Source organism: Parasteatoda tepidariorum, chromosome 7, assembly GCF_982258835.1.
Source record: "Parasteatoda tepidariorum strain Cologne lab strain chromosome 7, Ptep-v5.0, whole genome shotgun sequence".
NCBI classification, from domain to species: Eukaryota; Metazoa; Arthropoda; class Arachnida; order Araneae; family Theridiidae; genus Parasteatoda; species Parasteatoda tepidariorum.
Genome location: NC_141761.1, coordinates 94,252,277 through 94,266,256, shown reverse-complemented (window position 1 = coordinate 94,266,256; position 13,980 = coordinate 94,252,277). Strand labels below are relative to the sequence as shown.

The window sequence follows — 13,980 nt, the reverse complement described above, 5'->3', positions numbered from 1 at the left end:
TTTTTAAAAAATGGAATTTTTTTTTCGCAATATTCCAAATATCTTAAAAGTTAAAAATAATTTTATAAGTTTGCGTAAAGATTGAGGTCAACGCGTGCTTCACGAAATAGTTATGTCGTCATTAATAATTCATACAATAATAGTATTGTAAAAATATAATTTTTGTTAAAGGGGAATTTTCGTGGGACTACTTGAATTAAATTTTCGATATTTGGAAAAGAGTTAGAACTCTTACATTTTTTCACAGCAATGCTGAACTTGAAAAATATAGTTTTGCAATTGATTACGTAACGCATTTCCACAATTTTGTATTCTTTTTCATAAGAATGTTCGAATAGCATGCAAGTTACTGGAAAAAAAACGTGCACAAAACACACATACAACTAAACAATGTAACACAGAATAAAACTTCTATTTATTAATCCAAAAGAATACAGTAGTAATAGTTAGCCATTATGTGTAGAAGAATTCTACAAATAACAATACGGTATTATGGTGTATATGTTACCAGCGAAGTTGGAAATCCGGGATAATATAGAATACCCAAAATTAAACTGCGAAATTGCAAGTAATTATACACTATTTCTCATATTGTTAGTATAGAGCAAAATCAAATCATTGTTTCTGTCTTAATTTTAGAAATGACCTTAAAATGTTTACCATATTTTCAGATATTTGATATTAATATCTACATCATTAATATCAAAAGTTTTTTAATCTTTTAAAAATTTCGATCTGTTAAACATTGGCCACTTGTTTTAAAAAAAGTTAACTGACAAATTACCCTGTCCACCAAGACTATGGTCTAAAACAAAATTTTCTGTTACGTTACTGCCTAATAATGGCTAAATATTGAATACAATGCCACATGACAAATCGACTAGGCATAAAATATGATTATTTGTATAATTATGATTTATCAGCATTAGAATTTTGCTGCAACAAGTAAATTTACATTTTATTTTGTTTTTCTTAATAAGAGAAGCATAAATTTTTAGCAACCGCCATGTGTGTATTATTAAAACTAACCAGTATAATAATCCAGCTTCGTTGTATTGGTCACTGCCGGGTATTCCATATTGTGGTATCAATTCAAGGTAAAAGGTCACTATCCGGTATCTTCTAAGAAAAAAATAAGTTATAAATTTAACTAAGAAAATTCTATTTTATTTCACTTTTAGATCGTCAATCCAGTAATATTTTTTTTAAAAAAAGAAAGCAAGGAAGAAATATGTTCTTTCTTTCCACGCAATTTACATTTGCCAAATCATACTAACTGACTTTTTTCATTACACACAATGATTAAATAAATTATATAATTATTCTTGCGTTTCATATTTTCGTTAAAATGTCAGGCATAGTACACACGCCAACATTTCTCACTTTGCCAGATTCTCACATTCATCATAACATAAACACATAAATTATGATTAAACATTTTTAAAAATTTGCACAATTATGTACTGAAGTCCTTCCTTGGAAATAAAAAATAATTTTCGATATTTTGCAACCGAAAGAATAGTTTTACCTCTTATGATGAGATTTAACAAAATTGCTTACAATGTTATTTCAGAAAAATGTTTTAGTTTAATGCGATTGTTGGTATAAAAAATGTATCATTCATACTTGCCAGAACTATTTTACGAATTACTATTTTCTTATTTTTTGTTTTTAAGGAAAAAGTTTTAAAAAGTTATTAAATATTTAAATATTCTAATACAATTGTTCTGATCATATTTGTATCGATAGTATTTTGAAAATTACAAGGTTTTTGTTGAAAATATAATGATAAGCCACATTTCAAATTCTTCAAGGGAGAGCTTTTGGTGAGGAACACCCTGATAAACATAAAGCATTAAAATATTTCTGTGTAATGTGCTGACATCTAGTGGAGATTCTGGAAGTTCGCGAAGTTACCTAAAAACACTATCTCCAAAACTTGTCACAAGCCTTTTAATTCAAAGATTGTGTCCAATGACAACTTAAGATAAATATAAATGCTGAGAACTCAGAAAATCTAGAGCTTATACGAAAATTTATTATTGTCAATGACCCTCTGAAGCTCTTGAATCTCTTATCTCTAATATAAAAGGATAAATAAATAAAATTGCAAAATTCTTCATTTAGAAAAGTCTGAAAATTTTGCCGAACATTTTCATTCTATCTATACGAAACGTTATAGATAACTTTGGGGAACAAACGTTTTGTTGCATTTATTTAACAACTAGACTTTACCTAATTCGTGTATGAAGATATCAAGTCTGGAGAACTTAGTTTTACTCCTAAAGCTAAAGATTGTCTTTTTTTAATGATATTTTTAAGCCTATTTTTAGTCGAAAGATACAAGTACGAAAACGTTATATATTACAAGGCGTTGCATGAATGTTGTGGCAAACTTCGAAGGGATTCAGGGTGCACCATCAGGATTAAAATTGCGTTCCCTTAAATTTCGTCGTACTCTGTATCTGTTCGGAGTGCTTCCCAATAATAATATGTCAAGATGCACGCGAAAAAAAACAGTACATAATAGGGGAAGCATCTCTAGCGGCATATGATGACATTTCTTGGTATGGGTTACTGTGGAATTTTTATCTTTATGATGTGCCCTAACTCCCGTAGAAGTTTGTTGCAACATTTACGCAACTCCTATTATACATAACTTTTTTAAACTTTACATTTACTTACACTTACTTACATTTTAACACTTACTTACACATAAACTTTACATTTACTTACATTTCGACAAAAAATAGATTAAAAATGTCATTAAAAAGAAACTGTAGCTTAGAGAGAGAAACAGATTACAGATTTGAAATCAGTGACGTGAAAATCCAAGATCCGTTAAAAAATCTCATGTAATAGAAAACGAACAAAAAATTCTTCCCCAATGTAATATACACTATTTATAATTTAAAAAAATTAAATATGTTGCTCAATGTCAGTTACTGGCATTAACTCATAGGGTTCTTTAGATTTCTTGTGCCAAAGTACGAAAGCTATTATAATTATCGAAGTAACAATTAGACCACTTATTAAAGCAATTCCAGCTGCTGCCATTGGTGAGAGTTTCGATGACCTTGATGGAGAATGAATGGTAGAAGACTCGTGGATCAACGCTGTCGTAAAAAATATGGTAGAATTTTCTGTACTGCTATGATTATAATCTACAGTACTAGTATAGTAATTTACAGTAGTGCTATTATTATCAGAAGTGACGAAACTAAATGAGAAATCGCTACTAGATGATGCGTTTTCTGTATCATTCTTTATTCCGTTTGTGGACAGGTCAAAAGTTATGTTTACTTCCTGGAACAGTCTGCTTCCATTCTTTCCTACTTTTTTTGTTGAATTTTCGACAACTGTATCTGTTTGAGAACCATCGAAATGATATTGGTAATTATCCATTGATAATCGGAAGTACCCATAAGCATAATCTGAAAAAAAAAATTGAAAAGTTATTTATTCATTCAATTAATATGCGAATGCTTTTAATGTTTTTGAATAGACGGTATTTGTTTGTTAATTTACTATTAAATCCATTAAGAGGCCCTTTCCTCTCCCAATCGAACTCAATTGTCGAAGAAGTGGAGACAGTAAGAGAAAAATATAAATATTTTTTTATTCTTTTTTATTAAATTTTCACAAATTAAGTAATGCTGGATATTTACTCGGTTACCCACAAGAAAAAAAATTTGACTAGTAGCCTATTATATATGAAAGAACGAAACCGGTAAAAGTTCATCCTTGAGAACTGATTTTATAATGACATCATTGAACTTGTACCATTACTAATAAACGATAATACGAAAGAAAGTTTTCATAATTATCATCATCGTCCCTTCACTGAACTTAGTGAGAAATTCAAACGCGTGATGCCTCAAGAACAGTGGAAGATGTTAATGTCTGGTAAATTCATTTTAATACTCATTTATTGCCGGAAGTTCAATACAATATTGCATAGTTGAGAATATGGGACAATGCAACTGGTAATCTGTTAGGTACTCTTTAGGAATAAGTTTGGGCTGGAAGCAATTTCGTACCAATATAACCATTATACTATTTATTTATTTATTACAAATGCCCAAACGATTGGTTATGACGCCATTATTTCTCTAGCCTTCCAATATCTCTGTACATTACAATTTAAAAACACATGTGCAGAACACGAGTCAAGACGAGTAGCATCAAAAATGTGATGTTGTCCACACAAATAGCAAGAAGGAGAATCACAAAGCCCAAACCGATACAAATACGCGGGCAAACAATCATGGCCTGTAGTAAGGCGGAAAAGTGCCACAGCTGCTCTTCTAGGAAAATCTGTAATCAAACATCAACCGTTCATCCTCAAGCAGTGGGGCCCATGGCCTACCAGTAGAGTCACATAATGCTTTCTGCCTTATCCTGGTTAATCACTATACTAGTGTTATATAAAAACAAAGCTTTCCTAATCCTCAGTAATGTCACTTCACCAAACTTAGAGTCAAATCCAAACTCATGATGCCTCAACAAAAACGGAAAATGTTAATTTCAAATTAATTCATTTTTATCCCCATTTATAAGCGAAAGTTTGATAATATCTTACAATACGTAGGTCAGAATATGGGACTATGCAACTGGTAAATGAGTTTTTCAGGGTGGAGTTTGAGCTGGTAGCAACTTTAGACCATTGTTTATTATAATTTTTCTAGTGCAATTATATAAAAAAAAAGTTTTCTTAATCATCAGCAATGTCTCTTTCATTAAACTTAGAGTAAAATCCAAACATATGATGCCTCAATAAAAGTGGAACATGTTAATCTCAAATAAATTCATTTTTATCCCCATTTATGGCAGAAAGTTTGATAAAATCTTTCAATACATAGGTAGGAATATGGGACAATGCAGCTGGAAAATGCCAGCAACTTTGGGCCAATGTTTATCATAATTATACTAGTGCCATTAAAAGCAAAGTTTTCCTAGTCAAGCAATGATGTCTCTTCATCAAACTTAAGACAGAATTTAATCAAATCGTACTCAAACAAGAGCGGGAAATGTCAACTCCAAACAAAATTCTTTTTCTCCCTTACTACCCTAATTTTTGCGTTCTTAAAGATGGATTAAGAATTAATCTATTTAAATAAAAAATTTGTAAATGTGTTATTCTTTAATGCTGATATTAGGAAAATTGTATCAATGTCAATGCCACTACAATGCCAAACTTAGTGTGAAAATTACCTGGTTTCTAACCAAGGGTGGGAAATTTTAATTTTTAAGAAAATTCATTTTTTACCTCATTTAATGTCAAAAGTTCTGTACAATATTAGAACAAATATTGCAGTTTTCTATGAAACAACACGATTGGTAAATGAGTAACATTTTTGAGTGGAGTTAAAGCAAAAAAGACAGCAGTGCACCATTCTTCTTCGATTCCTTAGATTTGCAAAAATTAACAAATAAAAAAAAATACTGTTTATTTTTATAGCATTTCTAAAAGTTCAGTTACTCTATGATGAAATACTAAGGTAAATAAATTTTTAAAATAAAGTGAAAAATCATAATGGCAACAAAAAAAAAATCGCAATACATTTCTGATTTTTGTGTTAGATAAAATGATCTCTGAAGCTATATTTTACAACCAGGAAGTGTAGTTTTGGAGAACTGAAACTTTCATGTCATCTGACTCTCATCGCATGTATCTTTTCAAGGTCTAAATATTAATTGAATACTAATGTTATATTTAATGTTTTAATACACTTCGATTTTCAGATTTCACTTTCTCTTTGTGCATCGTCAACTAAGGGAGAAGTTTTTTCCTTCCTCACTGCTTGTAAAAAATTTTTGTCAAAATGCATCGTTAAATTTCTATATTGCTCAAAAGATGATTCTTCAATGATGCTAGTTTAACTCATTCACAAATTAATCAATTTCAAAGAACTTAGTTTCAGTCATTCATCGTACTCATCGCCTTTACAAGGTAAGATTTACTGCCTTTTTCCTATCATTTGGTAGAAAAAATACACAAATTATAGACAAATTTCTGATTAAAACAGCAGAAAAGACTATTTTTTTAGTCAAGCGATAATTGTCTCTTTTACTGCCATGCTTAAGAAAACAAACTTTATTGCTTAAATAACTGAGAAAGTTGACCCAGTTTAAGTTACATTACATTATTTTTTTTAAAATTATATTATATTAAAACATACAACAATAAATGTTCGTCAATTAGAGTAGTTCTTCTATCAGTTCTAGATAAACTCTAAATTTCAAGCTGCATCAGATTTATGAATGCGTGTATATATATATATATATATATATATATATATATATATATATATATATATATATATATATATATATATATATATATATATATATATATATATATATATATATATATATATATATATATATATATATATATATATATATATATATATATATACATTTCAAAATTCTTTGTTTCGATCTTATAAAAGCCAAAATGAGCAAAATTTTGCCTAATAATAAGAAAAGTTTAGATAATTTATATTTCGTTATTAACTTTCAAAATCCTATTTTCGATAAGATCAAATTTCACAACATTTTTGAAAATTTTAAAGCTTTATTTCCATTAAAAGATTTTAACATAATTAAAAGTTTTAAATATAACAAATCTCTTGGTAGAACCATTTTTAACTATAATGATATAAGCAAAAATTTAGGGAGTATTAATTTATCCGATTATGAATGTCACTGTGAGGAGGATAAATATTTTGATTTTGTTGATAAACATCATAAACATATTATCACTGGTAATTTAAATATTATAGAAAACTTGGAACTTAGGAATTTAATGATAAAAGGCACAAAATTTAGACCCATTTACCATATATCAATCAATAGGATTCTAAAATACTTTCTTAATGATCTCAATAGTTTTTGCTTAAAGATATCAAATAGATTCTCTTTACCTTTAGGTATGCTAACAGAATGGAAATGGGGAGTTTATTATTACTTTAAAAACTTTATTTTCAATAATAAGGATAATTTAAATAAGAATAACAACTCAACAAATTTTTCTAATATTGTTCAATCAATTAAGCAACTTCAAAAAAATTTTGTAATTACTCCCATAGACAAAGCTAACAATAATTATGCTATATTCTGTAAAAAATTCTATGCTGAACTTTTAAATACGGAATTAAAAAATAGTAAAAATTTTGAACTTAGTAATTTCAATAATAATATTGCCATTAAAAAAATTTTAGCTTTTTACAAGAGATTAAAAATTAAAATTAGCAATATACAATTTCCTTACTTAATTATCAGTCCTAAATTTCATAAAATTCCAGTAAAATTTAGAACTATCACATGTGGGTCTAATACTTATTTAACTAAACCTGGCACCATTTTCTCTAACTACTTAAATAAGATTATTAACTATATTACTAAAGAAGGTTTCTCTTGGATAATCACTAATAATCAACCGATTTTAGATTTCATTAAACATAATAAAATTAATTCTATTGCGACTTTTGATTTCCAGGATCTTTTCAACAGCATTCCCCTTTCTAAACTAAAAGATGTCCTTTTGAATTATTACCATGATTTTAAAAATATCCTTTGTTGCGATTTTGATTATTGGGAAATTCTGATTAATTTTTGTCTTTTTAGTAATTATCTTTACAATGGAAGGGATATCTTTCTTCAAATTAATGGAATACCACAGGGATCTAATTATTCATCTCTCTTAGCTAACTTATTTTTGCATTATTATGAAAAAAATTATACTCTGAGTATTAAATTTGTTTTTAGATATATTGATGACTTAATTATCTTTAATTTCCAAGATTTGACTGTTTTATTGAGTGATATATACCCTGAGGAATTAATCTTACTTCGTAATCATGATGATAATATTAATTTCAATTTTTTGGATTTGGGTATTATGAAAGTTGAAAATATCTGCTTTGTTGATTTATACGATAAAAGAAATGATTTTAATTTTAATATTAATAAACTATTTACTTGGAATTCTAATGTTTCTAGGAGCATCTATTTAAATACCACTTTTAAAGAAATGAACAGAATTAAAAGAATATGTAGTAATATTTATTTATCCAAAAAACAAATCGATAAACTCTTTCAAAATCTGATAAAAAACAATGGATACCCAACTAATGTAATAAAATTTTATATAAAATCATTGAATTAATCGTATATTTTGGTGGATATATTTTCTAAACATTTTTTTTGTTAATTTTTATGATTTTCCCATGTGCAAATCCATTTCAGGCCAAAATTCATTGCCAAAATTATTTACTAAATAATTTCTTTGTTAATTTATATAATTTTTCCATGTGCAAATCCATTTCGGGCAAATCCGTGGTTAGAATTATTTACCAAAAATTCCTTTACTAAATAATTTCCTTTGTTAATCTATACAGTTTTTCCATGTGCAAATCCATTTCGGGCAAATCCGTGGATAAAATTGTTTGCTATAAATTTCTTTATTAATTTATACAATTTTCCATGTGCAAATCCATTTCGGGCAAATCCGTGGCTAAAATTATGAACTAAAATTTTTTTTTCTTTGTTAATCTTTCCATGTGCAAATCCATTTCGGGCAAATCCGTGGTTAGAATTATTTACTGAAAATTCCTTTGGTAAAACTGTACAGTTTTTCCATGTGCAAATCCATTTCGGGCAAATCCGTGTTAAAATTATCGATTAAAATTTTTTCTTTGTTAATTTTTCCATGTGCAAATCCATTTCGGGCAAATCCGTGTTAAAATTATCGATTAAAATTTTTTCTTTGATAATTTAAATAATTTTTCTATGTGCTAATCCATATTGTGCAAATACGCGGCTAAAATTATTTGCAAAGCAGGCAATTTATGTTTCTCTTTTCTATTTTATATTTTTTCTTAAATAAACATCTATCTTCTAAAACTATTTATGATCAATTTTTAAAATTATCCAGTATAATATTACCTTGCGCACATCCATTTCGGGCCCATCCTTGGTAACTAACAAATCAAAACCCAGAATAACAATTCACTTCAGCAGTGCAGTAAGAACGACACTTTAAAACCCTCTTGTTACACTCAATTTGCGCTTTTGTTTTCATCTTTTGTTTTCATATTTTGTAATCTGGCAATCTCTCTGCGAAAACATTTTTAAATCATTCTTGAAAAATAACAGTCCATGTAAGTTGTTATGATTTTGCTACTCGCTTTATAGTCCCCCCTTTTTAATGTTTTTTCTTTTTATTTTATGATCTGTTTTTACATGTTATTTTTACTTTTATGATCTTTTTTTATGTAGTTATTTTATAAAAAAAGAATTTTTGAGTGCTCCTCACACTATTGTATTAATAAATTTTGCTTTGGCTTTATTGATACAATATCAGAAAGCACTCTATTTTGCGGATATAATCGTGTGGGCTGAAGAAAAGATTATATCTTTTTTTTCCCGGTTTTTTTTTTTTTTTTTTTTTTTTTTTTTTTTTTTTTTTTTTAAATAAAATGTTGTTTGTTATTTTTTTACTTATTATTTCCCACCCCCTTTTTTTCATATGTCTATTATTTTTCTTTGTTTTATTCTTCATTTTGAACTTATATATATATATATAATTCATATGTCGTACGATTCAACAGTCATGTTCTTATGTCCATAAATTAAGGATAGTTCAAAATTACACGGAAATCGAACTCTAAATAAAAAATTTCACCTGTAGAATTATCACAAATGTAATATGCATATTACAGTAAGGAACCAGATGACGCCGATATTAAATAACAATGACGAAAGTGTGAAAGAAGGGTATGTAAGGAATGGTGGCGAAGAATACGAAGTTATAATACGAAGGATGTATGTGGATGACTTTTTTACTTGGTAGAATTATCTATCTACTGAAATGGGTGGGAATACTCAAGTGGAAATATCAGAGAAACTAGGAAATACCCAATGTGTCATCTCTAGGCTCTGGCAACGATTCGAAGATGATGGTAATGTCAGTAGACGTTACATTCTTGAGATGAATTAAGGTTATATCCGAGTTACAACCCTGAACGAAGACAGGTATTTTGCAGTATAACTACCAAAAAAAGCAGACGGAGCGTAGAATCCTATCTGATTCGTCAGCTATCTGCAACCATGGGTACCACAGTTTTAAGGTAAAGCGTAAATAGACGTTTGGTTTGGGAAATATTGATCTATATGTTCGCAGGCTTGTTAGATGTGTTCCAATCACTGCAACTAACTGTTTCCAGCTATTAGCCTGAATCAGAGAATATGCAATGTGGTCACAGTGATAGTCACAGTGATGTTTTCTGACGAGTCCATGCTCAGCTTGCAGTCTAATTCAAGTCGAACTTTCATATGGAGAACGAAAGGTACCCGTTACTACCAAGACAACATAATTGTTAAGTTATACTTGTCTCCAGAAAAGTTCTACTTGTTCAAATCGGAACCATGACAGGATGTTTCTGTTTGTTTAGAGGTGCCATGGGTATAAAATTCACGTTTACGGAGGACAACGCCAGTCCTCACTGAGCAAACATCCTAAACTAATGCCTTCAATCTGAGAATATCACCCGTATCGTAACCTGACTTGAATCCGATAGAGCATGCGTGGGACATACTTGGTCAATGAGTAGCAGCCCGTCAACCACCTCCTACCTGTGTACCGGAACTTCGGAGAGAATTGCTTGCTGAGTAGATAAATTTTCCTCAAGATCACCTCGATAATTCAGCTCCTCAACATCAAGAATACTCGGCATGCCTAGGCATTGTAAGGACAGTATTTCATTGCATGGGTGACATACAATATTTTAACCATCATACCAACCATGTAATATTAATATTTATTTTTTGTAAAGGTGATATATTTTATTTTTTATAATTTTTCTAGGGTGCACAAAAATTGTAGTTTTTATAAGTGGTATCAGACATATAACACCTCTTTTGTTATTCATCTTTAGCCTAATGAATGGGCCGTATGAATAAGTCACGTTTGTTTCGTTTCTGATTATTATTTGCTAGACTTGGCATTATCCTTAATCTATGGACACTATAGTGTCAATTAATTAATAAAAGCGCACCTGAGTGAATGGCTTTGTAGACAACAATTTGAAATCGGTTTTGAAGATAAATCACCGTGTTGGTGTGGGACTTTCATTAAGCATTTTTTTAAAAAATCATTAGTCATTTACTAGTTAGTCATTATTACAAAGTTTATATGGATGATTCTCACGAAATATGACAATTCACAGTCCTTTACTCCAAGATCTAATACTATACTACTAAAAAAATAAAAATTAATAAATAGCATTACTGATAGCATTTCAAAATGACTTTGCACTAGCATTGACTAATTTTGTATAGTTAAAAAATTTAATTCAATTTTGAAATGTCATGTTTCTGGTATGTCACAAACAATATTTCCAATAATAACTAGCTTTAAAACTTCGCATAAATTTTTCAATATCTAATTTATTTTTTATCTCAACCATTGTAAGCATTTCTAGAATATACGCAGAGGGTATTATTTACTAAAACTTCGTCTATAATAATTTTTTCTGTCAATAATTAGTTTGTCACATGAAAATCTGTCATTTTCTTGGCTACTTTTATTTAGTGATTTATAACCAAAATGGATAGAGCTAACAATCAATATCTTATGTTAATATATTGATTAGATGCCCTCCTATATGAACACGTCGTGTTGCATGAATAAAGAACCAACTTTCTGGTTCAAAATCTATTTCAAAAATTTTTTCAAGGTGAGTAGGTTTTTATGTTGTCATTTCCCTGTCTCCTTGAAATCATTCATAACATAAACTACTTAGATTTATCTGAGTTATTTCAAGAAATCCTGTTGTTTTCTGCGGAATGAAAACGTCTTATGACAAAATGTTAAATTAAAGTAAAGTTAATTGCTATAAAATTGCAAATTCGTCATTATCTTGGCTGTCATTTTCCTGGCTTATGAATGTCAGGATATTGACGTGTTATCAGAAAACATTTTAAACTGTATACTGTAAAGAGGGATAGCAAATATCAACCTAATACCACGTTTATGTATGATTGTAATATGCTTGAATGTAATCCAAGTTATTTATTTATTTAATGATTGATTATTATTCACAATTTTATTCTGTACGTATCAGGAACAAAAATTTTTTTGATTCTACAGTGGATAAAAAGAATTAATTTAAGCAATTAAGCATCTAACATAAAGGCTTAAGTTGAGTTACTTACTATTAACTTAAAATGACTGTTTTTTTAAACTTCTAAGCTAATAAGTCATTTTCCTGGCATTCAAGATTTGGCGAATTTCTATTTTTTTTTTCCTCGAGCAAATGTCAATAAACTGCACTGCTGTCTGTAAGATATTAATAAATGAACTAAAGAAGTATACGAAAAAAGTTTAGATCATTTTGAAGACTTTAATTTTGAAGAAATTGTTTGGTCCGAATTGTCATGTTTCCAAAGAATCCCCTATATAAGAAAAATTTATTCATTATCAATGGTCATCAAATCAAGTAGTCATCATTAGAACCCTCACAAAATGTTGAGTGAATTATTGAATGAAATTAAAGTAAACAACGTATTTAGCTTACTTAGCGTCGTAATCATCCATAACACTAAAGACAAATTCATTAACATCTTGTTGTTCTGTCATCCGATTTCAGTTCACAATCCCATTTTACTCTCATTCCAAAGTTTTACTTAAATTCTTCAACGAGATAAATTAATCAATCGAAGAGTGACATGTGGGACATAAAAACCGTTTCTTCTTAGCTGATAAAACGACACTCAACAACTGATAAGAAGAATAAGAAAAAAATGCACTCCTTTCTTAAGAAAGGCATGATAAGAAATAAACGTTTCGATTTCGGTATTAATGTACAAAATGCCAACATGATAAATGAAGGTATATCTTTAGAAACCTCTCGAATTATATTTTCTAAATATGAATTTGAAGGTTTTGAAATGTTTGTCTTTCGATTTACATTTACTAAGAATTATATAAAACTTAAATTTGCTATCGAATAAATGCAGGTCAATAAGGTCAATTTTAATGAACTGATTTTCAGTTCAATTATAATTTTTTTTTTCTGACTCGGTAAAAATAAAATTTTGTTCATTATATGATTATAATTTTTTTTAAATTATTCATTTATTTTTCAGATACGCCTCGGATAACATCGTCTAATCATAAAGTATTTGAAATATTCACTACTTCTCAACCTTCAGTTACCAAAAATTACAAAAAAGATAAATTTGATACCGATCAACGAGCACTTTTTTTACCGTATTATTTTTTAGATCCATTATAACTTAATGTTTTCAGCTATGGTAAAAATAAAATTTTGTTCATTATATGATAATAATATTTTATCAAAGCCTCTTTCATAATATTGTTTAAGCAACATGCCTTTGAAATGTTTATTACCTTTAAACCTACATTTACTAACAAATTATATATATATATATATATATATATATATAAATAAATACAAGAAAACACTAAGAAAGTTAAGAAGAACAATAAGTTTCATTTATTGCGCTTAAGCTGCAAGTAAACAGCACTCATTAGATAAGTTCAAAATGAAGAATAAAAACAAAGAAAAATTATAGACATATGAAAAAAAGGGGGTGGGAAATAATAAGTAAAAAAAATAAACAACATTTTATTAAAAAAAAATAAAATAAAAAAAATGAAATGTTAATTGAAAAACCGGAAAAAAAAAGATATAATCTTTTCTTCGGCACACACGATTATATCCGCAAAACAGAGTGCTTTCTGATATTGTATCAATAAAGCCAGAGCAAAATATATTAATACAATAGTGTGAGGAGCACTCAAAACAATTTTTTTATAAAATAACTACATTAAAAAAGATCATAAAAAGTAAAAATAACATGTAAAAAAAGATAATAAAATAAAATAAAAAGAAAAAACATTAAAAAGGGGGGACTATAAAGCGAGTAGCAAAATCATAACAACTTACA

General features: G+C 28.5%; 1 protein-coding gene across 1 annotated transcript; it reads right to left on the bottom strand.

The window, feature by feature from the left end:
* Positions 1-391: 391 nt before the first annotated feature.
* LOC122270238 (uncharacterized) lies at positions 392-12,777 on the bottom strand. The gene is made up of 2 exons (XM_087168294.1): positions 12,585-12,777; positions 392-3,434 (listed from the first exon to the last, which is right to left on the bottom strand). Exons 1-2 carry the CDS (start codon positions 12,628-12,630, stop codon positions 2,920-2,922), a joined length of 561 nt encoding a protein of 186 aa, XP_087024420.1. The 5' UTR covers positions 12,631-12,777; the 3' UTR covers positions 392-2,919.
* Between the last annotated feature and the right edge of the window lie 1,203 nt (positions 12,778-13,980).

Bases quoted from the DNA above. Each gene is read 5' to 3' on its own strand.
- LOC122270238 (XM_087168294.1), bottom strand. From the start codon at position 12,630: ATGTTAATGAATTTGTCTTTAGTGTTATGGATGATTACGACGCTAA. The intron at 3,435-12,584 runs GTAAGCTAAATA...TTTTTTTTTCAG, and splicing joins ATGGATGATTACGACGCTAA to ATTATGCTTATGGGTACTTC.